Source organism: Apiospora marii (genome assembly GCF_038362585.1).
Source record: "Apiospora marii strain CBS 49790 chromosome Unknown utg000004l_segment0_segment1, whole genome shotgun sequence".
Lineage (NCBI taxonomy): Eukaryota > Fungi > Ascomycota > Sordariomycetes > Amphisphaeriales > Apiosporaceae > Apiospora > Apiospora marii.
The window spans coordinates 2220330-2244060 of NW_027117376.1; the positions used below are offsets into that span (position 1 = coordinate 2220330).

The following is a 23731-nucleotide window of genomic DNA, read 5'->3' on the forward strand; positions in this document are numbered from 1 at the left end:
GGACTGCAGCATCCAAGAAATGCTGTTGCTGAGATGGGAGCCGTGGCTTTGGATCGAAAGAATGATGGCTGTAGAAAAGACAACTTCCATTGCCTGTGGAAAATGAAAAGGTGGCGGGGTTTATGGCATTGGCACTTCAGAAGTAAGTACCTACTTTGCAAGCCTGAAAGGGCAGAAGAAAAGTAAGTCTCTCACTGCTGCTTCACAAAAGTATCACTCAAACATTACGTACCAAAGGGCAATTGGCAAATGTAACAATGGTACACTACAAATAGGCATTAGGCAAGCTTGCAAATAAATAAGTACCTTGCTGTTGACTCATTGTGTTCACGGCCTATTGCCCACAGCTTTTTAACAATCCAAATAGAAGACCAACTGGGGACGAAAAAAGTTAGATTAAAGCCGCAATCAAATGTAGCATAGCGATATAGATCACACATCAAGCATCCCCCATAGCCCCAGTTTGAGCTTGTTTTCGGGGCTCATTATATGCACATATCATCATGGACATCACTGCCTCGGCCAATTCTTATTAAAAGCAACCGCCCCCCCGTTGACCCCCACCGCGATCCGCGGATCCGCCAAAAACACGCAGTACCGCGCCACATCGGCCGTGTCCGTCACCGCCTCGGCCCTCGGGGCCGCCGCCGGCCCGGACCGCGCGTAGGCCTCCGTGTTGAAGCCGCCCAGCGCCGCGAGCCCCTCGCCGATGTTGGTCTGCATGGCGCCCAGCCGCAGCTCCACGGCGCAGATGCCCTGGTCCCCGTAGAACCCCGCCGTGTTCTTTACGAGGGCCGCCACCCCGTGCTTGGACACGGTGTAGGCGGCGCCCGACTGGATGCCCATGGTGGACGCGTTGCTGCCGATCTGGATGATGAGCCCGCGGAGGGACTCGGTGCCGGACTCGGCGGGCTTGGCCTCTTGCGCTAGGAAGGCGCGCACGGCGTGCTTCATGCAAAGGAAGGAGCCCGTCAGGTTCACGCCGAGCACCTTATCCCAATTCGCCAGGCTGAGGTCGCCGACTGGGTCAAAACTGTCCATCATGCCCGCGTTGTTGACGAGGATGTCGAGGCGGCCGAAGCGCGCGACCGTCTCGGCGACGAGGCCCTCGACGGCCGCTTCCGAGGTGATGTCCGTCTTGCGCGCCAGGAAGCGGCCGGTCCCCTCGAACTGCGCGCGCGTCTCGGCCAGGCGGGCGTCGTGGATGTCGCAGATGGCCACGTTGGCGCCCGCGTCCAGGTACGCCGTCGCGATGGCCTTGCCTAGGCCGCCGGCGGCGCCGGTGACGAGGACGGTGGTGTTTTGCAGGGAGTGGGGAGAGGACATGATGGGGATGGGGTGGCGGTTCTTGGATCTATGGGAAAGTGGGTACGAAGAACGTTGGCGTAGCACGGTCGGAGTCGGTGCGAGGTCGACTTTATGAGCTGTCGCGGCACAATCGGGGGTTTAGTCTCTCCGAATGACTCCGAGGTGGGGTATCGTAAGCACCGGGGGTTGCGTTGAATGGCTTGTTCCTTCGAGGTGATGTGCCAACGTCAGACGTTAGGCCCAAAGCTGCAGGTCTTACAAACTTGGCGTTCTAGCGCCAACATAAGAGTATCGGTGAATGTAACTCAAGAACTACCATTACCAATTGATACGTACTAGTATAGATCAAAGCACAGTTATTTGGCATTTGTTAGTTGGCAGCCATGTGGCTGACAAGGATGGGCCCGCGAGACGGCGCCATGCAGTGGACTTTGACCGTTGCCACTAAATGTGCCCTGTGCAAGTCGTTGGCCCATCCAGGGGTTGAAGCCAGGTTGGGGTAATGACTTTAATTAACCCGAATTTAACTTCTCCTTACCAGGTATCGACGCCACTAAAACGGGCCAAGGCAGATAACGAGTAATGTCCCAGTCCGGTCTACCAGAGCTTAAGCAATGAATTCCCCCAGCAAAATCCTGGTCTACAAGCAGGCAGCCGTTCGTCGGCGGATCGATGCATAGCGGAGGGGGTCAGCAGATTACACCCCTGGCGAAGCGAGGATTGGTACAGTAAGCGGGCACTGATCTGACCTCCTGCACGTTTTCGGGGGAGAGCTTTAAACCTCCCACGCCGCCGCCCGCCCCCGGAAGAATCGGTTTCCTGACTGCAAACGATCATCGCATTTTCAACTCACCATGGGGCCAGCAAAGATACCCTCGTCCGAAGCCTTCCCCATGAAGGCTTGGCGCCGGCAAGCCAAAGCCAAATTGGCGCCGCCCACGCCAGCAGCCTACGAGGGCAAGACGGTGCTGCTGGTCGGAGCGACCGGTGTCATACTCTCCGATGCCGCGCGCATCCTCGCCGGCCTCAGCCTCTCCAAACTCATCCTCGGCGTCCGCAATGTCAAAAAGGGAGAGATTTTGGCGGATACGCTGAGGCAGAAACATGCCGGCGTCGACATCAAAACGTGGGAAGTGGATTTCTTTTCGTTTGAGAGCATAAAGAAGTTTGCGACAACCATCAACGAGTATGGCCGCATCGACGCCATTGTCTTGGGGTCCGCCATCATCAACGACAAAACCAAGTTGACCGCGGACGGCTGGGAAGAAAGTGAGTAACTGAACCAATCATATCATTTCCCCTCCAGTCGCAGCAACCAATGCTGACCAATCTCCGCGCTCTCCTTGCCAAACAGCCTTGCAGCTAGTGCACCTCTCCGCCGCCCTGCTCGTCGCCCTCATCCTCCCCAGACTCCTCGTGGATGCCGAGGCGAACCCGGGAGCGCCGCCGGTGGTGCTGAGCAGCGTCAGCAGCCTGTCCATCCGCTCCAACTCGCCGTGGCTGAAGCTGCCGGCGACGCCGGGGGAGTCGTACCTGGCCTCGATCAACCGGGTGGACACGACGCCGGCCGAGAACCAGGGCCAGTACGGCATCACCAAGATCGCCCACACCTGCTGGGTCCGGGACCTCTGCCTGCGCCTGCCCCCGGGCGCCGCCGACAGGGTCCACGTCCACTCGGTAGACCCGGGCATCTGCCCCTCGCCCCTCAGCAAGATCAGCTTCACCGCCCGGCTGTTCCTCCTGTGGGTCGGCCGCTCGGTGGAGATGAGCGCCCGGGCCGTGGTGAATTCGTGCTTGCCCGTCGCGGGGTCGCATGGGAAGCTGATGGTAGACTACGACGTCGCGCCGTGAGTTCTGCCCCACCATTGATCGAAGACTTGCGGCACAGAGAGAGAGAGAGAGAGAGAGAGAGAGAGAGCTAACAAGGTGACTTCACAGATACCCCGAGTACATGGATCGGTAAGTTTTCAAACCACAAGTACTTCCTTACAAGTCCGATTAAGCTGACCGTTTCTTCCCCGTCGATAGGGAACTTGGGTTGGAGCTGCGGCAGCGGGTGTGGGATGAAACCAAGCAGGTGCTGATCGATGCCTTCCCCGAGACGGCATCGTTCTTCGCCACTCTGTCGACAGAGCCGGTCGTCTCGCTCAAGTAGACATCGGTGTGGAAGTAACTTGAGGGAGGGCTGGCAAGTTCGCTAGATGGTACGTCTTTGACTCATATGTTTCCATGGGTTGGACTTCCCCAGCAACGGAAACATGCCTACATCTCTAATTAGGTATTAATTCAGAGCCAATAAATGAGTAATCGAGAACATTACCGAAGTGGACATCATCTAGTCTTTCTGCAATGATGCTACGATAAGATACTGCTAACTCCCTTCCGTAACCGATCCGTTTTTTCACTAAATAGCTCGAAACCAATGCAGCTTTTTGAGAAAAGTGATTGATCTCGTCCAGTTTCGGGTCGAAACAATACTGACCCTGTGTTTATCTATGCATCTTTTGACTTTACTGAAAAGCCGAGGGATTATTCAGTAGCGCACATTGAAGTGGATGTATGCTATGTATTTTGTGGGTATCTAGTTCCAAGTCTAGGTAGTTCGTGAATCGTGCAAATCCGATGTCCAGGCAAAATCGACTGGGCTTCAACCTTTCCTCTCTGCCCTGACCCAACCAAGGGCCTGCTTAGTAGGTATAGCACAGCTCGCCGTGGACCGTGTCCATGACGTCGCGGACCCTCATCTTCTTGCCGAGGCCCCGCACGGGCAGGTCGTCGTCGAGGCTGACCTCGCGGTCCCCGTCCTCGCCTAGGTGCGAGGCCTTGCCGTTGTACTCCTCCAGGCGGGAGGCGTTCTTCTGCTGCCACTGCCAGTAGAGGTGGTCGATCTGGCCGTGGTGCAAGAAGAAAAGGGGTTCTGGATGAGTCAGTTAGTATTATAAACCCCATTTTTGGGAGGATGATGGGTGGGCATTGTTAATTACTCACCGTTGGGAGAGGTAGTCGGATTCATCTCGCCCCCGAGCGAGGCGTGGATGGCGCCGTGGGGCCCGCCCTCGAGCGCCCAGTGGTAGTGCGTGAAGTTGCGCGAGGCCTGGACCTCGGCCACGCCCGCGGGGCTGAAGCTGGGCACCATCATCTGGAAGGCCTCGGGCTCCGAGTTCTCCGGCAGGTCGCGGAACATGCAGTGGCCGCCGCCGACCATCTCGGTGGGCGTGAGGCCCAGGTACTCGGGGCGCAGTCCCGCGAAGGGGCCCTCGGTCACGCAGGGGAGCTGCTTGGCGCCGTCGGGCGAAAGCTCCGTGGCTTTTTTGTTGCCGTCGCCGCCGAAGCCTGTCTTGGGGTCCATGACGGCTGAGAGGCCGAGGCCGGCGGTGTCTTGTGTCCAGTCCCAGTAGCTGCAAGACATTTATCAGCACTTGGAGGAGTATAGGCAAATGAAGGAAGAGGCAGCGAGGGGGTACTTACGTGCCGGGTCCTTGGTAGCCGCATTCGCGAAGGGCGTTAAGGTAGACGTGGACGAAGTATCTGTGCCAAGGAAGGAAAGGCGCACTTCCATGGACTGCATGCGACCAAGGTTAGCTAGCAGGTCTCGAAGAAAGAGAAATGTGTATAAGGCGTGTGGCCAGGACTGACTGTAGGTGTTGTAGCTGAAGTGCACGTGGGGGAAGTCGTCGTAGAGGCTGGTCTCGAGGCCCGTCTTGGAGGGCTTGGTCTTGAGGCAGAGGACGGCCTTGATGTAGCTCTGCTGGTCCTCGGCGCTCAGCTGACGCCACTCGACCTTCTTGGCCGGGTTGGTGCAGGCGGCGCGAGGCTCGACGGCGGCGGGCACGGCGATGGCCGGGGCGATGGCGCCGGCGGCCGCGAGCATGGACACGAACTTCATGGTTGGGAGGATCGTGGGTTTTATCGATGTGTTTTTAGAGTATCAGCGAAAGAATGTGAGTCGGTGAGCGCGAGAGAGAGAGCGACTGTTGTTTTGTTTTGTAGCGATCCGTAAGAGAATGTGCGTTGTGGTTGGTGGTGGTCCCAAATCCCATGGAAGAGGCGCTGGCCGCCTGCTTTATAATCATCCGCTTGCTTGATCCCTGACGCTCCTGTAGACTCCATGTGATACCGACTCTCCGTTCGCAACTCACACGGCGATGCCCCGATGTGGACGGCTGTCACTGCCGAGCCCATTTGCGGAGCCGTCCATGAACCCTCGTCGGCGAAAAAAAAAAAGAAAGTATCCACCCGCCCCTCTGGAATACGAGGTGGACCCAGTAAAGTAGGGACGGAAGTTTTGCGACAGGACGGGGCGGGCCTTTCTGGACCCCTTACTAGATCCCCTTGGCCGTACACCGCATTGATCAAGAGCTCCCAGGGCTCCTATATCCAATGTGTAGCCACACACTACCACTGTCCAGATGTCCCTGGCTGGGTGCCAGTCCCGGGAATTGCAACTTCTCGGAGCCGGTTCACTAAGTGAGTTCTAACCACCAAAACTATCGCGGGAGGGCCGGGCAGTTGAAACTTGTCCCCTCCGCTTCCATCTCTCTACTTTCTTCCTCCCGCCATTTTGCTCTCAAGCCTATACCGTGCCGTTGGACCCTTTTAACGCTCTTGGCCTCTCATCAAGTCCCTTGAACTCAGCGAGCACACGTGCAGTAATTAGAGGCCCTTGATATTTGGTATGTATTATGTAATTTTTCCGACCAGTTGGTCGTGGCTCATCTCATGAAACACAGACAACCTCGCTCGGCTTTATGCATATTATCGGATGCCCCTCCCCAGAACCCCATTTCCGGGGCACGGCCCCAACTTACTAAATATAGCTCCCGGGAATGATTTACCGAACTACCCAGGGTTCACAGCCACGCCTCGCTCCAAAAACTGGACCCTTCACCAATTAGGGGATAAAACAAAACAACGGATTTAGGAAAACGTCCGATCAGACATAGTGGCCGAGTCCCGAAGGGGTGGACGGGCATACTGGAATAACTTGTCTTTTCAGTAATATTCCACGAGAACGCTAAGTTCTTTGTCGAATGTCACCTCCTGCTGGCTATACCCATCAACGCTTAAGATTGGAAAGCGTATTTTTAGCTACATATATGTTAATCTTAGCCAATATGGAAACGACAATTTTACGTCTCATGTGGCTATATGCAGCAACTTACCATGAAGCACCGAGAAAGCAGAAGCATGCCAAGGCTGAGCAGTATTGCCCTGGAATTTTGCCAGTGTGCTGGTCAGCGGGGTGAAGGAGCTGCCCTGTTGGTAATGCCGAGGGCGAGGCGATGTCAACCATATGAGCCCACCTCTCTCCTTCTAGGTGGAAACTGTTGGTGATGCGTCAAGGGTGGTACACCCACAGCAACCATGCATGGTAAGGGGGAAGGGTCACATCTAGCATCGTGGGTGTATATGCCACACAAGTGTGATCCCAATGGAAATTTTATCTACTCTGGCCTCATTTGCCTCAATTCCTTTGTCTCATGCGCTGATTGGTAAGCTCGCTAGGGCTCCAACATCAAGTAGGTAAGCCCATACTTGGAAGTCAGCCGCCACGGGAAATTGGAGGCCAGAGGGAAGTGATTTCTTAGTACCGTGTCGCTGAACATACCTTCTGCGATCTTGACTGGATCTCAAGTTCGCCCCTGAGTCTGAAAGCCAGTAATTACGTGACGCGGAAGCATTCCGAGAAAGACCCTACGACATCTACTCACACCATGGAGTCCCAGGATCGGTACTCCCTAGCTTGAATCTGTTCGTGGAAGTAACAGTACAACACTTGATCTGTTATTGCCCATCATTGGCCAACTGACCGGTACCCTAATAAGAAAAGGGGGTTTACCCAGACGCGTGCCGGGATGTTTGGCCTGGTCGCGTGCCCTTGCTGCCCCTATCGCCAGTTGGCTCAGCAGAATTCTTTCCGAATTCCACCTCGCATGGCACCAGCCCCGGATTTCGAAGCTTCCCAGGGGCACTATCAAACATACGTGTCCGTCCCGTGTACGTACGAGTCAGCCGTCGAGATCCAGAAGTGGCTGTGGCCAGGGTTCAAGACGCGGCCCTCGAGGGAGCTGCCCCATTGGCGTTGACACCGTCACAGTCGGTGAACTCGCGTAGCGGCCCACGTCAAAAGGCTGGCTGGCTGGCTGCTGAAGCCGAGAAGGAGGGCCCTGTCGCAGCGGCTGACAAGGCTTCAGCCAATATCGGCCGAGGCGGGCCAGGGAGTGGGTGCTCCAGGGGCACCCATGGCACGGAAGATTTCACACCCGTACGGAAGTCCAGCAGGCAGAGGAGGATACAAGTTCAGGGGCGCAGTGTATAAAGGTCGGGTTTCTCGCTTGTTTGACAGCCATGCCTGCGTTGACAATTACAACCTAAGAGTTGGAGAGTTTGGATCAGACCTTCATCATTGCCGCGACAACAAGCGGAGAAGAGCGTTACTAGGGTGCGCGGTTGGTAGTCTCACGCGTTTAAGATGAATCTCTTGAGATGTAAGTTTTCCGCCCTGCACTTGCTTATCTCGTGTATGAATGGCTAATTGGCAGCAAGAGGGCAAGGTTCCTGCCTGCCAACCTTTTCGCCTTTCGCAGTTGGCAAAGGTTACTCGAAGTATGAACAACAGCGGCGGGTTTCAAGCAGCGGCGAAGTGGCAGATCTCTATAAGTAGTACATAACGTTACAATGGGTGGTATAGGGCGTAAAAGACGTGTAGTATACAGAGCCGTCGGCTTTCCCGACTTTCACTCGGCTTTAGGCACAGGTGAGGAGGGCGGGCCAGGCGACGGCAAGTCCTCACGGGACTGCCCGTGGCGGAAGAAGTTGTACACCGCCGGTTCCGCAATGAAATGCTGGTCCATCCCGAAGCGCTCCATGACCCGCGCGAGCGCCTCGTCGCCTCCATCTATATAGGCGGCGGCGACAATGGCTTCGATCGTGGTGGCCATGTACTTGGGAAGCCTGTTCGGATCCATCTTCGCGTCACTGGGCGGATTGGGCGCGGGCGCGGACGCCACGCAACGGCCCATCCCTAGTTTGACGAAGATGCTGGCAAAGTATTGGTCACTTAGAACCTTGCCGGTCGTGATACTCCTGCGAGGTTGGTAAGGGTCAGTCAGCGTCGGATGCAAAAGGGGGGATGGGATGAGGATGATGGGGACGATTACCATAACGCCCCAGTAGCACTAGGGCCCAGCTCCAGCCACTGGCGCGCGAGATAAGTACGGGCAAGGCTGTCGCCGTAAATGGCGAAGCGTCTGTTTGTCGGAAGGAAGAACTCCGCTGTGCCAAGCTTGAATTGACCGTTCAATTCGACGTTGAGGGCCTCCGCCAGTAAGACTTTAGATCTGAAAGTGTAGCCGAGGATGTGCTATGTTGTCATGATCCATCAGCTGCCGCAAGCCAGAGCCGGGAAGGAGGTGGCGGGTTGGTTGGTGGTCTTTCTTACCTCGCACCGAGCCACGCCAGGGCCGAACATGAGATCGCGGCGGGTGGGCTGGTTCCAGGAACAAATGAGGGGCGCGGACGGAGTGAAGAAAGCGTAGCGGTGGAGCGGCTTCGGGCTGATGCGGACCACCTTGTTCGGCGACGGCATCCGCAAAGGCGGACCCGAAGCTCGCGACGGCAATGCCTTCTCGTTGGCCCCCTGCTGTGCTAACGCTCGGGCCCTTTTCGCGGCCCTTTTGCTGAGTTTTGGCATCATTGCGGCGTGCGGGAAACAATGGACGAGAAGTCGCCGCCCCAGACAGCAAGGTACTTATGTTCCAGTGGGTATTGAAACACCCGTCACTCGCTACCAGTATTGAAACCACCGCCTATTCAAGGAGGGAGACGATGTGGTCCGTTCAGAATGTCTGTCGATTTTTGTCAATCCATGTTTTGTGGCTGGATGTGGCACCAGCCACAGCGGTAGCGTGTGGCCCCGTCTTACTAAGCAGTCTACCACCTGCACGACTCTGGAGCCTGCATCCGTACACTGCTACTGTATTGGCCATCATCACGTTTTGTGTTCAATCCTGGATAGATTGCACAGCATTATCTTCCTTGACTCTTAGAGCCTGGTCGGAAGATAAATTAGTTCAAAGGGGTTATTATCAGCTCGGAATTGGTCACGGGCCGATTGCGTGAAGTCGAAGTCTTATTCGTGATCCGCCCCCCATAACAGAGGCGCACATCTGTGATTATTATTCTTCTTGGAAGAGCCGCATATGTAATCAAAAGGTGTGGCCCCTACGAGACACACATAATGAGCTGCGTCGTGCTTAGATTGGGTGGTCACAGAGGCCTACCACCTATATCGTAGGTTTTCTTCTTTTTCGACTCATACCAAAGCTCCCCGGCACAAACAAACGACTTACGGCTTGCCCGCCGGTATAGATGAACAAGTTAGACAAATCCAAGAAGAGGTCGATTCCCCCTTAACATGAGGCTAGACTGCATGTTTTCTAGATTTCATATCTTTATGTCGAGTATGAATCATTCTACTATCGATCTATAAAGCCTGGTACTGCCTTGTTGACCTCGTGTGAGCCCTTTCCTCCTTCCATTCCTCCAGGTTTGTTTCACTGGATGCGGCCTCGGCCTAGCCTTGTCACCTCGGTTGGTCTACTCGTCGTCGTCCTCGCTGAGACCTTGATGACTCATTATCAGCTGCAACGGCAGGGGGGACAAGCTGGTGGCGACTGGCCTCAGCGCGGCGACGGATCCGCAAGGAGCTGAAGCGCTTCAATCATTCCTAATCTATGGCCATCTTTATTTGGAAGAATAAATATTGTGGTGTATTACCGTCTACTCAGGCTGACCATTTCCGCTACTAGTTGATGTTGACACACATGGCACCAACACGGCCAGACCACCAACGCAAGTGACCGAGCTCGCTTGCTCCGATTGAGCATTCTTCCCTTCTCTCGTTGGTTATCTTCTTGGCGACAACTGTCTCCCGTGGCCTATGAAACCAATCTTAGCAAGGGTAAAGAGGGAGGTATAAGCTCCATATCGTAAGCGAGGTGGGTTGGTGGAGGAGAGGGCGGCCATGGCACTAACTGCAAAGACGTATCGGCGTCCTGGTCGCGGGGGAGAAGCATAAGAATTTTAGGGTTGAAATGCGTCTTTCGAATGTCTTTAAAAGAAGCAGGTTTCTACTTGAGAACACGTTTGGGGTAATCGTGCTGTGCCGCGTTGTATTGGAGACGGCCCGAGGACTTGGCAACCTCCATCCCTTGCTTGTGCAGTTGGCTGTTCGACCACCCCCTCCCAGGGCGGTTACCATTATTCCAAAATGCCCACAGGATCTTGAATCAGATTCTGTCACTTCCATCTATCCTTCGTGGCAGACTTGGACACCTTCCATCAATAATACGCATTAGTGCAGCCCACACGCCGAGAAAGATGGGCGATATGAGGGCAGTGGCACTCTGTGCCGCCTATTTCCTTGTTCCATTGGTAAGATGCCCCCCTCCCTTCGCGAACAGTGTGTGCTAGCTAGCGTATGGAGACATTGGCTGAATACCGTCGGGAACAGGTCTTCCTATTGAGCTACCGCGTCTTCTTTGATCCATTGCGTCGGTACGCGGGACCGGTTCTGGCTAGATTTACGAATGGCCATGCCGGGTGGCACGCGCTCCAAAAGAACCATCACTTGGCCACCTACCGAAACTTCGAACGATATGGTATCTACATATCCTGCCCCTAGCCTTGAAAATAATACGTGTTATCTAACTCATGATCCAGGGCCGGTAGTCCGACAGGGTCCGACACAACTCGTCTTCAACACAGCCACGGCATTCCAAGGTAAGCACCCGTCCAATGCTGCACTTCTCGCTGGCTGTACCTTTGCTCTGACATCCCAGAAGATATATACCTGAACCCCAGATTGGTGAAAGGCTACGCCTACCACGGCTCTCAGTTGACGGCCAAATACCCCAGCGTCATCAATGCAATCGACAAGGATCAAGCTCGCAGGAAGCGAAAGTACATGGGCCAAGCCCTGACCGAGCGCTCCTACGTGCCTTTGAGGTCACGATGGGCAGGGAGGTGAATGTCTTCCTGAGACAGCTCCTGGCATCTTCCAGAAGAGCAGAGATTGTCAACATGTCCCCACGGTGCGAACGACTGGGTCTGGACATCATCGGCTTGCTGTCCTTCGGGTACCGTTTCAACACCCAAACGGAGGAATCCCACCGCTTCCTCCAGGCGGTGATCGACGGCATGTCCTGGCGCATCAACACGTACATGCTGTGGCCACTTCTCAAGCCCTTTGAGAAGCTGTTCATGTTGCTAGGCGCCCCGAAGCTGCTTAAGTTCCGCCGACTATTGCACACCATGATCAAGGCGCGCATGGCCGAGGACAAAGACGCCCACCACGATCTCTACTCGGCGGTGGCCAACCACGTAGGCAAGGGGGAACAGGGTATCTACGACGGCGAACTGTGGCCCGAAGCTGTCTTGTTCATCCTGGCCGGTGGCAGCACCACGGCAGCCGCAATGAGCGCCGCTTTTTTCTATTTATCTCGCAGCCCGGCGGCGTACACTGCCCTCGCGACCGAGATAAGGTCTACGTTCAAGTCCGGCCGGGAGATTTGCGCTGGTGCTCAGCTCAACGGCTGCACCTACCTTCGGGCTTGCATCGACGAGACGATGCGCATGTCGCCGCCAACCACGAGTACCTCGTGGCGACAGCTGAATCCCAAAGACACGAGTACCAGGCCCTGGATCGTGGACGGACATGTCGTTCCGCCCGGTACCCAGGTAGGCGTCCATCTGTACTCCCTGTTCCACAATGAAGACTACTTTCCGGACTCGTACGAATGGAAACCGGAGCGATGGTTGAACCCTCCCACAAGCGATCCAACATTGGGGACGCGGACAGGGAAGGCTGGGAACCCTGCAGCCATGCGAAAAGCATTCCATCCCTTTCTAGCTGGAGAGCGTTCATGCCTCGGCAAATCGATGGCTTATCTGGAAGCAAGTCTGACGCTGGCTCGCACAATTTGGTACTTCGATTTCGAGGTAGCTCCCGGCGCCGCAGGGGCTCTTGGTGCCGGAATGCCGGGAAGGAAAGATGGCAGAGACCGAACCGGGGAGTACCAGTTGTATGACATCTTCACAGGCGAGCACGACGGTCCAAACCTGGTTTTCCGTCCCCGCACGGAACTCTGTAGTGATCTCGAATCAGAGGGCTAGGATGTTGAGATTGTGCCACGTTAGATCGTGGCATGTAGGGCAAATATTGTGGGGGATATGGATTGTAGATGTCTTTTATCACATCACGGTTCCTACTTTGGAAATTTAGATGCTGAATATACACACACCAATCATGTTGTGATGGGGTCTCAGAAATTACGCCAAATCCTGGAGGATTGGGGTGCATGGCACTACTCATGCCGGGCCTGCTCAGTTCCGGGCCTACAATATGCACCTGACATATCATAAACTGCTGAATTGTTCCACTAGCGCTGACTCTGTGCAAAAAATATACAAATACGCATTGAGCATGATTTCCACGGGATTACGGAGAATGACGGGACTTGAGGTAACCAAGAGGGTTGGTAATACATTGGGGCTCAGAATGGCCGTTTTTACCAATGTGCCTCTTGATCTCCTCTTGTTGGGTCAGATCCGACCTGTTATGTTTGCTTTTCATGTTGTAGACCAAGGTTACGCCGCGGCACGATTCTGATGGCTCGATGCCAAAAAGGGCAATATCAGTCGTGGCTGCGGCACCCCTGGCGCCAAAGGGATGCAGCAAGCCGTACCAAACACTACTTCTTCCCGTCATGCGCGGCACAACCCAACAAACGGTGCATGCAACTAGTGTGCAACAGGGGTTTGCAGTATTGTGCAGCGTTTATATAAACCCAAGCGCCACCGTGCGAGTCCCGCCGCCCGCTTCATCCGATTTTGTTATTTACTCCACTCGAGACACATCTATTCGGCTCGCTGCGACACACAAGACTGGTACCGAAATCCCTCCGACATGATGGTGAAGTATCTGAGACTTTTGACCGTCCTATCCGCGGTCGCCGCTCTCGGCAGCGCCACCGACCCCGACTCTCCATCTCCGGCAACGGACCCCGCCGAGTATGACCCACGCGACGTCTATCGGCGAGACGTCGTCATCGTGGGAGGCGGCTCCTCGGGCGTATACAGCTCGATGCGGCTGCGGGACCACGGCAAGTCCGTCCTCGTCATCGAGAAGCGGGACACGCTCGGCGGCCACGCCGAAGCCTGGGTCGATCCCGTCTCGGGGACCCCAATCGACATCGGGGTCCAGGCCTTCGCCAATGACGTGGCCAAGGACTACTTCGCGCGCTTCGGCCTCGCCCTGAAGCCGTCCGGGGCCGGCGCCGCCGCCCCGACGAACGCGTATGTCGACTTTTCCACAGGCAAGGCGGCCGACTTCGCCGCGCCGCACGCGTCGGCTTTTCTGGCGGCCGTGGACTGGTACCTGAGCCACCTGCGCGAGTTCCCCGCTCTGCAGGACAGCTTCAACATGAGCTACGCCGTGCACCCGGACCTGCTGCTGTCCTTTGGCGAGTTCGTGGCAAAGTACGACTTGGGGGACCTGGTGCCGCAGGTTTTTCAGTACAACCAGGGCGCGGTGCCGCTCCTGGACATCAGCATGCTGTACCACTTCAAGTACCTGAACGAGGACGAATGCAACGCCTTCAAGAACGGATTCCTCAGTGTGGACCAGCACTCCGTCACGGAGCTCTACCGCCGGGCCGCCGAGGAGTTGGGCCCCGACGTTTTGTTCGACTCCACCGTGGTAGCGATGGACCGATCTCTCCCCGGCGAAGTTCGTGTGGCCGTCCAGACACCGGCCGGGTCCAAGTTGATCGTCGCCAAGAAGATTCTCTCCACCATCCCGCCCGTTCTCGGCAATCTGGCCTCGTACGATCTCTCTTCGGAGGAGCGCCGCTTGTTCGGCGAGTTCTTCGCCAACGGGTATTACGTCGGCGTCCTCAACAACACCGGACTCGACCCCTCGGTAACCTATGTGAACCACGGCGGGGCCGGCCGCCCCTACGGCGTCCCGGAGCTGCCGGGGATCCACACCCTGTACTCGATCCCGCTGCCCGGCGATCGGTTCATCACCAACGTGTACTACGGCAGCCCCGACACGGGCCTGTCCGACGACGACGTCAAAGCCAACATTGTCGCCGACGTGCAGAGATATCAGAAGGAGAACGGCCTGCCGGTCACTCGGCCCGATTGGTTAAAGTTCTCGAACCACTCCCCCTTTAACCTCATGGTGCCCAATGACAAGATCGCCGACGGCTTCTATGAGGAGCTCTTTTCGCTGCAAGGGTGTCGGAACACGTTCTATAATGGGGCGGCCTGGCATACGCAGGACTCCAGTGCGCTGTGGAAATTTACCGAGGACTATGTGCTTCCGATCATGTTGGCGTCACTTTGAAAAAGGAAGTGCACGGTATCTAGATCAAGTTGGTGGTTATGCCACTGCGGCAGTTGTTTATGGTGATTATGACAATTGCAATAATATATATTATGACACTCGTCAATGCCAGACATCAAATCATTTCTAATGATCGAAAATTAACTACACGCATCCATAAATCAGACCACGTTCGCTCATATTCATTCTTGGCAGATTCAATATAAAACAACAAGCGAAGGGCGGGGTACCTTCATGGTTAGGACCTGGTAAGATAGATATTGAGTGATGGGCCATTTCCGAAAGATGCCCCCAAGATCATATTGCCGACGGACCTCTCGGAACTGCTTCTGGCTCTCTGCACCGTAAGAACCAATCAGATCTAAGAAGTCGAAGCTGCAGTTCAGGCAAGTTAATTCAACGAAGGGTCTCACTCAGTGAGAAGGGGTGGAATAGGCTTTCTACACAGTTCACACCCTGAAAGGGGCTCAGGGGTTCAGGGGTTCGGAGTTCAGGGTACACGGTACATAATTTAGGCTTTCGGGGTGGAAGGTTTAGGTTCACGGTCTACAGACACACGGAGCTCGGGGTTCCGAGTACTAGGATATGCATGAGCCGATCAAGTGTTAACATTGTTGACTTAAAATCAATGCACGAATGCGCGGTGATGTTGCACTATTGACAGTCAGGGCCTGCCTAGACGCCCAGTCCCTTCATCAGCGGGGCCATGGCGACTGTCTCCATGGTCGTGGTGAAGACAGCCTGCGCAGGACCAAGCGTTTGCAGCGTCTCACCTGGGTCGCTGGCGGTCGCGTCAATATATTCGTGGGCACCTAGCTCGAGAACCGAAGCTCAGGAACTGCTTTCGGATATTGTGGCCTATGACACAATGCAGGAAGCTTCAAGTAACACTGGATGGCGTAATCGTCGTCGCTCAGTCCGCTACCATGAACGTTGATGCATATACTTAGTTAACGCCGATACGCATACATTCATCGCCGAAAGCTATAACCAATCTAGTGGGGACGAAATAGATTGATGGCTGAAGTTGAGTCTGCAGACTACTTGTACCGCTATGCAATGGATTTTACTAGGTGTGACATATGCATATCGCTAGACGTAAGGGATTGAGACTTTATTTCGCGGAAATGGCCTATCAATCGAGTACCTAATCGCCTCCTTTTTTTATGTCTTCTACTTTGCTTACAGCAGAAATAGAGTGATACTGATCATGAGGGTGACACATTGCATCGATAGCGAAAGGGCATTTTGACCTCCATCTTCTGTCCTAACCTCGCAACATACATCTTTCTCCAGGCATAAAATGATCAAACTGTTGCCTGGTGGACCAATGCGCATCCCTGGCATAGGGGCCGGATCCCGAACCAACTCGAAATCTGTCATCAATCGTGGTTCAACTTCTCCTCACGCCACTCTCTGACCGCAGTTCCACGTCAGTCAAAATTTATCCAGGTTTCGAACAGTGCCAGCTGCACCAATCTGCAACTCCTTCGATCTTGATATGTCCATTCACTTATGTGGTTTTTCTTCACCCCATCAGGCTCTGCTTGCAACCAGTCCGAATCCAAGTTCCGGTACCCGATCCCTGCAGGCCGCCCTCGCAGCTGAGCCAAAGTGATCCTCGCAAATCAGATATCGAGGCTTATCCCAGTTTGAGAGTTCCCCTATCATGAAGTTCATCCCGATCCCGTCCGTAAGGTGGGTTGAACCAGCGCAGTTGGCCCCCAGTCAGCCGGGTGTCCTCATCAAGAAGATTGCATTAACGATATTTTTTATCTTGTTGATGTGAGTTTTGGCTGTTTGAAACCCTTCGAAGATGCATGCTGAAAACACCGTATTCTCGAATGCAGTGTGCTAGCTATGGAATATGAGAACTACCCAGTCAAATGGTATCACCACTTTCCCCTGCCCAACGGCCCGTTTGCTTGGACGGTTCTTGGCTGGTTTGATACCGATGATTATGGACCAAAAGCTCCTTCCGAGCCCCGTCTCCCAACGGCGTACGATCGCGCGGCCAAGCGGTTCCTCAACACCAGCTCTCCAGATGCCCCAAGACTTGTGTTTACCGCTCTGCATACCAACGTATTCTGCTATCCCAAGCCAGGTTCCCGAGAGATTCTAGCGCTGGAGGATGCCACGCTCGTCGATTTCGATTACCTTCGCATCGATCGTTTTGGGCGTACATACAGTCGTTTAACAGACCAAAAGGCCGAAGACATCTTCTGCGATCGCCTGCGCCATCTCGGGGCCAAACGTTGGACGAGTATGGAGCGATTCCAGGTCGTCACTGAGGCCATTGATGGGCACGAGGAGTATGAAATGGCGGTCACAGTGCCCGAACCGGCACGCAAAGTGCCGCCGTCACGGTTCGAGCGGAATTGGTACTCCTTCTGTGTGCAGGAAGGGGGTAAGGACGTCCTAGTAGCGGAGATACCAAGACGCATTCCGCGTTTGGAGCTTCTCGAACACTGGGAGACGAGCATTTATCACATGGAAGGGCATTTCGAGTGGAGGGAAGCTGAGAGATTGCCTCAGAGCAAGCGGCTGGCTTTGGCCCGCAACATGAAGGAGAAGTGCCATATCATGAGTGGTCACATTGGCGCAAGGCTTCTCAGCCTCCATGAAGCCATGGAAATGGTATCGGGTGAGGATGTGGTCAAGACTGCCGAAGAAAGATGTGGATGCAATACGAACTCTCCGTCGAAAGACACGAGGGTTTCGGAGCTATGAAAAGTAGTTCAACATAGCAGCTGCTTGGTTTCGTCCCTTCGCATAGCTCTGTTTTGCCGGGAAGGGAAATCCGATAGCGTCGTAGATGCTGAATAACGAGTTGCTTGCACCTGAGGAAAGGTCTACTTATTGTACGTAAAATGTCAAGTTTATATGAAGGTCCAACCCCTATTGTAGAGCACTAAAGGTCATTTAGATTGCACAAACTCTAATTAAACTGCTTCCTCTCGTTTCCTGTTTCCAGTTCCTGTTGTCGGTGCTAGCCTACGGGTCCATTACTCTTGAAGCCGGCATTTCCTTATTACTTGTTGAAGGCGGCGAGCGGAATCAAGGTCTGGATCCTTTCGGTCACCATGTCCATCCTTTTGCTTACATTGGGGCAGTCTGCAAACCCGTTCCATGTTTTGGTGTCAAACGTGTCCCAGACCGGCAGGAATTTGTTTGGAGTTTTACCGAGTCTGTCGAGCATGCCCGCCATATGTTCTCGTTTCTGGAGTTGAGCGGGGATGGATGCCTTCTCCTTGTCTTGGTATGCAAGCAGCTTGACGCACGTCAACAGCATTGCCGCTGTACCGGCTGCGAGCGCGGTGGCCACGGAAGACCCGGTCTGGAGACTCATCTCGGCCAGGGTGTCGCCGTACTTGACATCCTTGGCCGGCCTCGTTTTGGGGTTCTCCTGGGCCACGTCGACGCCTGGCAGGATGTAGTCGAGGTCGTTAGGTTCCCCGGCCCACTTGAAGGGGGCACCCTCGGCTGTGGCGGCGCCAATGCGAAAGAACCAGTCGCGGTTGATGGCAACAGGCCAGGTGTCGTTCCTGAAGTAGCCACCGTCGCAGCTGGATGCGAACATAAGGATATTGGCGGCGTGGGCCCGCACAACAGCACGTCTCAGGTTATCACTTGAATCTTTGGACACGGTCCACGACATGGAGATGACGTTGACTTTCTGCTCCACCGCGGCCTCAATTGCCGTAGCGGCACTCTCGGGGTCGACTGTTGCTTCCGTGCCGCTCTCCGATCGCTTGTGCTCCATTCGAATCACGTAAAGCTTGACCATTGGACAAACTTGGTAGATCATATGGGCCATGACCGTGCCATCTATTTTCGTGTCAGTTCAGTAGAGGGTATAGAAAGCCCGCACTCGTTGCGGATCAGATCCATAGTTGCAAACAAATTGTCGTCGATCAGCGGAAAGGGGGACAAGGTAAGACTGAAAAGGGGCGGATTTCTGCACGTACGTCCATTCGTAGACTCAGCAAGAGAGTGATTGCGCTCATCCGTGGGTGAGTTATTGTTGTCGATCGAACCATAGCTGAGGGAGTTGCCTTTCCACTGAATATCACCGACGCTCGAACTTAGTTGTAGTATGTCTGCCCCATCGTCTATCAGGGCCACAACAACCGGTTCAATGGTGTCGGGCAGTGTCTTTTTGGTTCCTGTTGTTGCCTTTTTGAAATTGTCTCGTTCCATGTCTGCCGACCTCTTCGTAGTTTCCCAAATCGTGGCCATTTTTTTCCCGAACGCCTTCATCGTGTCGAGCCATCTGTGGTTCTCCGTGTTTGGAACTTTGGGACCGGATGTTGTCTTGTTCTTATTAGACCGACTCCCATGGAATACGGGCCGCAGCAATTCAACGCTTATATCTCTTCCCCCACACGACGCCAGGTATGGGATTTGTATGTCCGGATTCATGTTGTTTTCGTCCTCACTGAGACTAGCCGCTTGACTTAATCTTTTTCTGAAAGCATCCACATTGGCATCCGTAGTCTTGTGGTCTTCCAAGTTCTGTAAACGCCGTCAGTCAAACAAATTGCAAAGCACGCAGGGTGGTGAATATGATACCTCTTCTTCGACCAACTCCAAATACACCTTGTTCAAGTGCCCTAACTGCCTCAGCCCATAAGGGTCGCCCCACGCACGCAATGCGGTGTTACTACCACTCCATCGCAACTTCAGTTCACGGATATCCTCGCCGATGCGCAAAATGGTAAAGGGGTCAAGGTCAATCTTGAGCCAGTGCAAGACTTCGACATGAAATCCCCTGAGGGCTGCCACAACAGCATTGTCGCTGTGTGCTGGCTTCTCATAGTCCTCCACGATGACCTTGATGATCCGATTGACTTTTTGTTCGCGAAGCCAATTAAAGATACGTGAAACATCCTCGCGTCCCCGCCCCTGTTCCTCTTGCTCGTGGTTTTCCTCGTAGTTCTTTGCACTATTAAGTGAGTCTTTATCCGTCCAATGCACAGTTGGCAGATAGACATATTGGAGGATATCATCAAAGGTAACAGAACTGAAGGTATCCTTGAAGGCCCGAAACTTGGCGCTCATCGGGGTCGCAAAATCCAAGCTAATCTGGACGTCTGGTTTTTGGTGTTAGCTTTAAATAGATACGGATTTGGTTGTTAAGTGTTGGGTTGCCATCACCTCTGGGATTGCTGCCATGCAGGATCTTGGAAGCTACTTTGTGTGAAAAACTTCTCATGCATTCAAGCTTGATTTCTTGTTTTATCGCGTCAGAAGCTTGCAGGCGTTGTTTGTGTCTGTTTTTCGCTTTTCGCAATTCATGTTTTGGTTCGTCATTCGCGCCCTTCCCTTCAGTTCGAGGAACTGCCCCAACTGGACCGCTGGTGGGCTGCACGTGCTGCCGCGAAAGTTTTTCTGCCAGAAACTTGTCTTTTTGTTCCAAAGCCGACTTGTCCGCTTCATCGGCTACATCCTTCACCAGGAACTTCAGCGGATTAAACCTATCTTCTGATGAGTGAATCGTACGGGCTCTGGCGTGATGTCTCTGATGGGCGACCTGGTTCGAATCAATTCTGCTCTTATTATCCCCATCGCGGATACTGGCTCGGCGCCTAGGATCCAACCGTATTTTTCTTGGGTCCAACTCAACGGTGTTATCTCTGTTGGCGAACCCGCTATCACTGTCTGTCTGATGCGAGAACTCCATATCGGATCTCGGACCAAGCGGGTGGAACGTTTCTCGGTCGTATTCGTGCCATCGCGCTGGGGAGCCATCTCTCACTTGCGGCCCAAAGTCCCTCCCATGACTATGCTCTCTGGTGTCTCCAGGGAAATCCATCATCTGTGGCGAAGGTACCACTTCGTTGTTTCTGAATTGACTGTTTCTTTCCGAAGATTTAGGGGTCGACCTCTGGGGTGTTGATTCGTCCGCCATGGCAATGGCAGCTTTCAGTTTCGTGACTTCTGTTTTATACACCATGCGCTCTTGGTTACGAGTATCGATGTGGCGCTGATAGATAGACAAACCGGATTTACTTCGTATAGAGAGGGCCGTGTTTGACATACGAAGCATCTGGATGACAGTCTTTGTTCTGGCTTCGCTGCCACCGTTGAAATGCACTGCCAGATGTAGGGGTGTAAATCCCTGCAAGTTCGGAGCTGCGAGAATTGTGTCGTCAGCAAATTCGAGCATAGCTTGAATTGCGTTTTCCCCCAGAGACTTTTCGAAGGCGATGTGCAAACAAGTGTTTTCTTCCTTCGCCTTTAGGGCAAGGACGTTGCGCATCAGGTCATGGTCGGTGCTTTTGACGCCCTTCAATAAGGCCAGAACTATGCTTGACTTCCTTCCCAATGTGGCCGCGTAAAGGGGTGTTTCTTTGTGGTCAGGCGAGTCAAACATTTCGAGCAGCCTTGGGTAACGCTGAACAATGAGCGTAACCACCGAGTCCAAGTGCTTGTGCCTGCTAATTCCCATCGAGGACAGGCCGTCTATCAGGCGATGAAGAATATTTCCTTTGGAGGCAGCTCTTTCTCCGAGTACATCTTCGTATTCGCTCATGAACGCCACGCAACTCTCCATGTTAGTCCAATCATAGGAGCTAGTATCTGGGCGTTCAAGGATATCTTTCACGGCAGTGTCAAGTCTAACGTGGACTTGTTGGTCCCATGAAGGTTCTCCCTGCGAATGTGGGTCATCCTCGTCCTCGCCCTCGTCGTCCTCGCCGAGAGTTCGATAGTTGCCACCATCATAGTCGCTGTCGTCTCCATCCGAGTCAATTGCTGAATCATATTCAGGGTCACTTCCATCATTTCGCTCTTGCAAGGCTGCGGAGTACACTGGGCCATGATCAGCAAATGCTGCTGAGCCTTCTGTTGTATTTACCTGCAACATGGAATGCGGGCGTAGCGATAGGCAGTGAAGATATGTTGGTAGTGTCCTGAGCGTGCAGTGCAGTCTCGCCAATGGAAGCAACTGTAATATGCAAAAAGCAACAGCGGTCACCAGAAAGCTAGTCTCTGCGATGGATTGGTGGGAGGCTACCAAATCCCTTTCCTCCTCGCTGTCGAATCCTGTGGTATCTAGCTACCCCACAGTCTCTAGACACATTGATCGAACTCGCACTGTGACGCCTCAACCTAGATAGCCAACGTCCATGTATTGGTCGGCACGAAATAATGACGGTCGCGTGTCACGCTTGCCGCCTTATGTCCCGCCTCTCTGTCACATTAAGTGGAAAGGTTCGGAGCGGTTATGCAAGGTTGAAAAGGGCTGATTGGCTGGGATGGCACCATGCTTGATGCCGCACATGACACTTTTGATTTCATGCAGGACTTGCATGTGGGGCGTCACTGGCCATTCTCGCCATATATTTCCGTTTTGGCTTGCTTCCGCTTTTTGCCATATGTAGGCAGATAGTGTGGTAACCTGCAGGCAACCTGTTCCAGGGATGAAACGTATTTTACATTGAGCGGAGTGATTATTGAGTGGTTGGTGCTCCATTCGTATCCGGTTGATTCTAGTTACAAATTGACCTGCTTGATAGCCCCATGTCCTAAGCGCATGAAATCGATGTCTCCAATTGCATCCAGGTCGACGTTACTGAGGTTCTTGGTGTCCACTTTCCCCGACTCAACAGCTTGCAGTTGGCGTGCAGGCACTTTCGCCCTTGGGTTGAACAAGACAGAGTCATCATCGGGCTTCCACCATCCAAAGAAATCCTCGAGTCGGCTCCTCACGTCCGCTTTAATTCTGATCTTCACGTCGCATCCAAATTTGTCCATTTCCTCTCTGTTGAGTAGGATCCCAGTGCGAAAGACTTTTGGAACACCTGAATTGAAGCTTCCATTCTCAAGCAAGACCCAGCGGGCTCTGTCATACGCCCCGGAAGAGAAAGATTCGTAATCCGTGCTGCCGATTACTCTGGTATACGACTTGCGGGTTCTCTCTGAGGTCTCTTCCCACCTCAATGAGCCTGAAAGCTCTGCAAATTGGGATACGCCGATATTCCCTTCAGCTCCTCGCGTGACAGACTTGGTTTCTATCTCTTCGACCAGCGAGAATTCGTTGTTGAAGGATATGGCAGAGACTCCTGGGCGAGCGAACCGGTCGGTCGGGTCCTCTCCAAAGAAGTCCACCGTGATCTCGGCCCTAGAAATTCGCCGCGCGTTCTCCAAGACGTCGAAACGGAAGAGGAGGACAATCAAGGTCGCATGTTCATCGCTCCCACCACCCATCTCCCCATGGATCACGTCCGTCATGTTGCATCTGACGCTCATAGGGCCCCTGCGCTGTTGTGTAATGTCGTAGCGGTGGTATTCTTGGCCCGGGCGGGGGTCGTTCTTGGTGCGGTAGCCGCTGTCTGGGTCACCCAACGGCCCCAGGTCTACCTCGAATGACCCCTCATCCTTCCGACCACGGTCCTCTCCTAATTCCTGGATGTTCGAACTGATGTCGCGGATATACATTTGATAACTGATTTCGTTCAGTTCGCTTTCGCACTACTTTAGTACGTCGGTTGTGAGTTGATATCAATCTGTGAATGCTCTCGTAAATCTGGTTCAGTCGGTGTCAGGAAGAAGTTTGGCAGGGTTGTCCCTGAGGGAGAAGTTCATGAGACTCATTGGTGTAATATATGCGACATCGAGTCTCAATTTTGCTTTGCATGAGAGAGCTTCCAGAGTGACGCATGCCAAAATTTGTCTCCAACTCGCAAGTCATAATGCCCCGACAAATTTCATCGGTTGAAACTATGACTAGATTGATTGGCGAGGCAGAGATGAGATTGCGCATTGTGCGTCAGTTGTTTCATGCCAAGAAACGCAGTGCAACAACACAAAAAAACAGCTCCAGCTATTGGCGGCCTGGTGTAGTGAGGGGGCGGTGGTGTTGGTTGTAGTCTGCAGTATTGAAGAGGGGTGAATCGCAACATGTTGCACCGTAAAGCGCCCTTTACATACGCACGGTGGATACGCACGTCAACCAACAATAGTGCTACCCCGCGTCGCATGCGTTGGGTACAAGCTGTCTCTACTGTC

The 23731-nt window shown here is 53.8% G+C and overlaps 8 protein-coding genes across 8 annotated transcripts; 4 read left to right on the forward strand and 4 right to left on the reverse strand.

Moving 5' to 3' along the window:
* Positions 1 to 510: 510 nt before the first annotated feature.
* PG985_007654 (short chain dehydrogenase) lies at positions 511 to 1326 on the reverse strand (the record flags this gene model as incomplete). Its single annotated transcript, XM_066827422.1, has 1 exon — positions 511 to 1326. One exon carries the CDS (start codon positions 1324 to 1326, stop codon positions 511 to 513), a length of 816 nt encoding a protein of 271 aa, XP_066685097.1.
* Positions 1327 to 2162: 836 nt separating this feature from the next.
* PG985_007655 (3-oxoacyl-reductase) lies at positions 2163 to 3463 on the forward strand (the record flags this gene model as incomplete). Its single annotated transcript, XM_066827423.1, has 4 exons — positions 2163 to 2577; positions 2663 to 3155; positions 3247 to 3267; positions 3337 to 3463. 4 exons carry the CDS (start codon positions 2163 to 2165, stop codon positions 3461 to 3463), a joined length of 1056 nt encoding a protein of 351 aa, XP_066685098.1.
* A 532-nt stretch (positions 3464 to 3995) lies between these two features.
* On the reverse strand, positions 3996 to 5194 carry PG985_007656 (uncharacterized protein; the record flags this gene model as incomplete). The annotated part of the gene is made up of 4 exons (XM_066827424.1): positions 3996 to 4225; positions 4297 to 4706; positions 4777 to 4870; positions 4945 to 5194. The coding sequence occupies 4 exons, from the start codon at positions 5192 to 5194 to the stop codon at positions 3996 to 3998; spliced, it is 984 nt and encodes a 327-aa protein (XP_066685099.1).
* A 2851-nt stretch (positions 5195 to 8045) lies between these two features.
* Positions 8046 to 9004, reverse strand: PG985_007657 (uncharacterized protein; the record flags this gene model as incomplete). Its single annotated transcript, XM_066827425.1, has 3 exons — positions 8046 to 8394; positions 8469 to 8671; positions 8750 to 9004. The coding sequence occupies 3 exons, from the start codon at positions 9002 to 9004 to the stop codon at positions 8046 to 8048; spliced, it is 807 nt and encodes a 268-aa protein (XP_066685100.1).
* Positions 9005 to 10789: 1785 nt separating this feature from the next.
* Positions 10790 to 12483, forward strand: PG985_007658 (uncharacterized protein; the record flags this gene model as incomplete). The annotated part of the gene is made up of 4 exons (XM_066827426.1): positions 10790 to 10970; positions 11032 to 11091; positions 11154 to 11334; positions 11373 to 12483. The coding sequence occupies 4 exons, from the start codon at positions 10790 to 10792 to the stop codon at positions 12481 to 12483; spliced, it is 1533 nt and encodes a 510-aa protein (XP_066685101.1).
* A 796-nt stretch (positions 12484 to 13279) lies between these two features.
* On the forward strand, positions 13280 to 14719 carry PG985_007659 (amine oxidase- flavin-containing superfamily; the record flags this gene model as incomplete). Its single annotated transcript, XM_066827427.1, has 1 exon — positions 13280 to 14719. One exon carries the CDS (start codon positions 13280 to 13282, stop codon positions 14717 to 14719), a length of 1440 nt encoding a protein of 479 aa, XP_066685102.1.
* Positions 14720 to 16579: 1860 nt separating this feature from the next.
* PG985_007660 (uncharacterized protein) lies at positions 16580 to 17449 on the forward strand (the record flags this gene model as incomplete). Its single annotated transcript, XM_066827428.1, has 1 exon — positions 16580 to 17449. One exon carries the CDS (start codon positions 16580 to 16582, stop codon positions 17447 to 17449), a length of 870 nt encoding a protein of 289 aa, XP_066685103.1.
* Positions 17450 to 17750: 301 nt separating this feature from the next.
* Positions 17751 to 23161, reverse strand: PG985_007661 (uncharacterized protein; the record flags this gene model as incomplete). Its single annotated transcript, XM_066827429.1, has 6 exons — positions 17751 to 18547; positions 18688 to 19234; positions 19292 to 19812; positions 20222 to 21532; positions 21579 to 21633; positions 22229 to 23161. 6 exons carry the CDS (start codon positions 23159 to 23161, stop codon positions 17751 to 17753), a joined length of 4164 nt encoding a protein of 1387 aa, XP_066685104.1.
* Between the last annotated feature and the right edge of the window lie 570 nt (positions 23162 to 23731).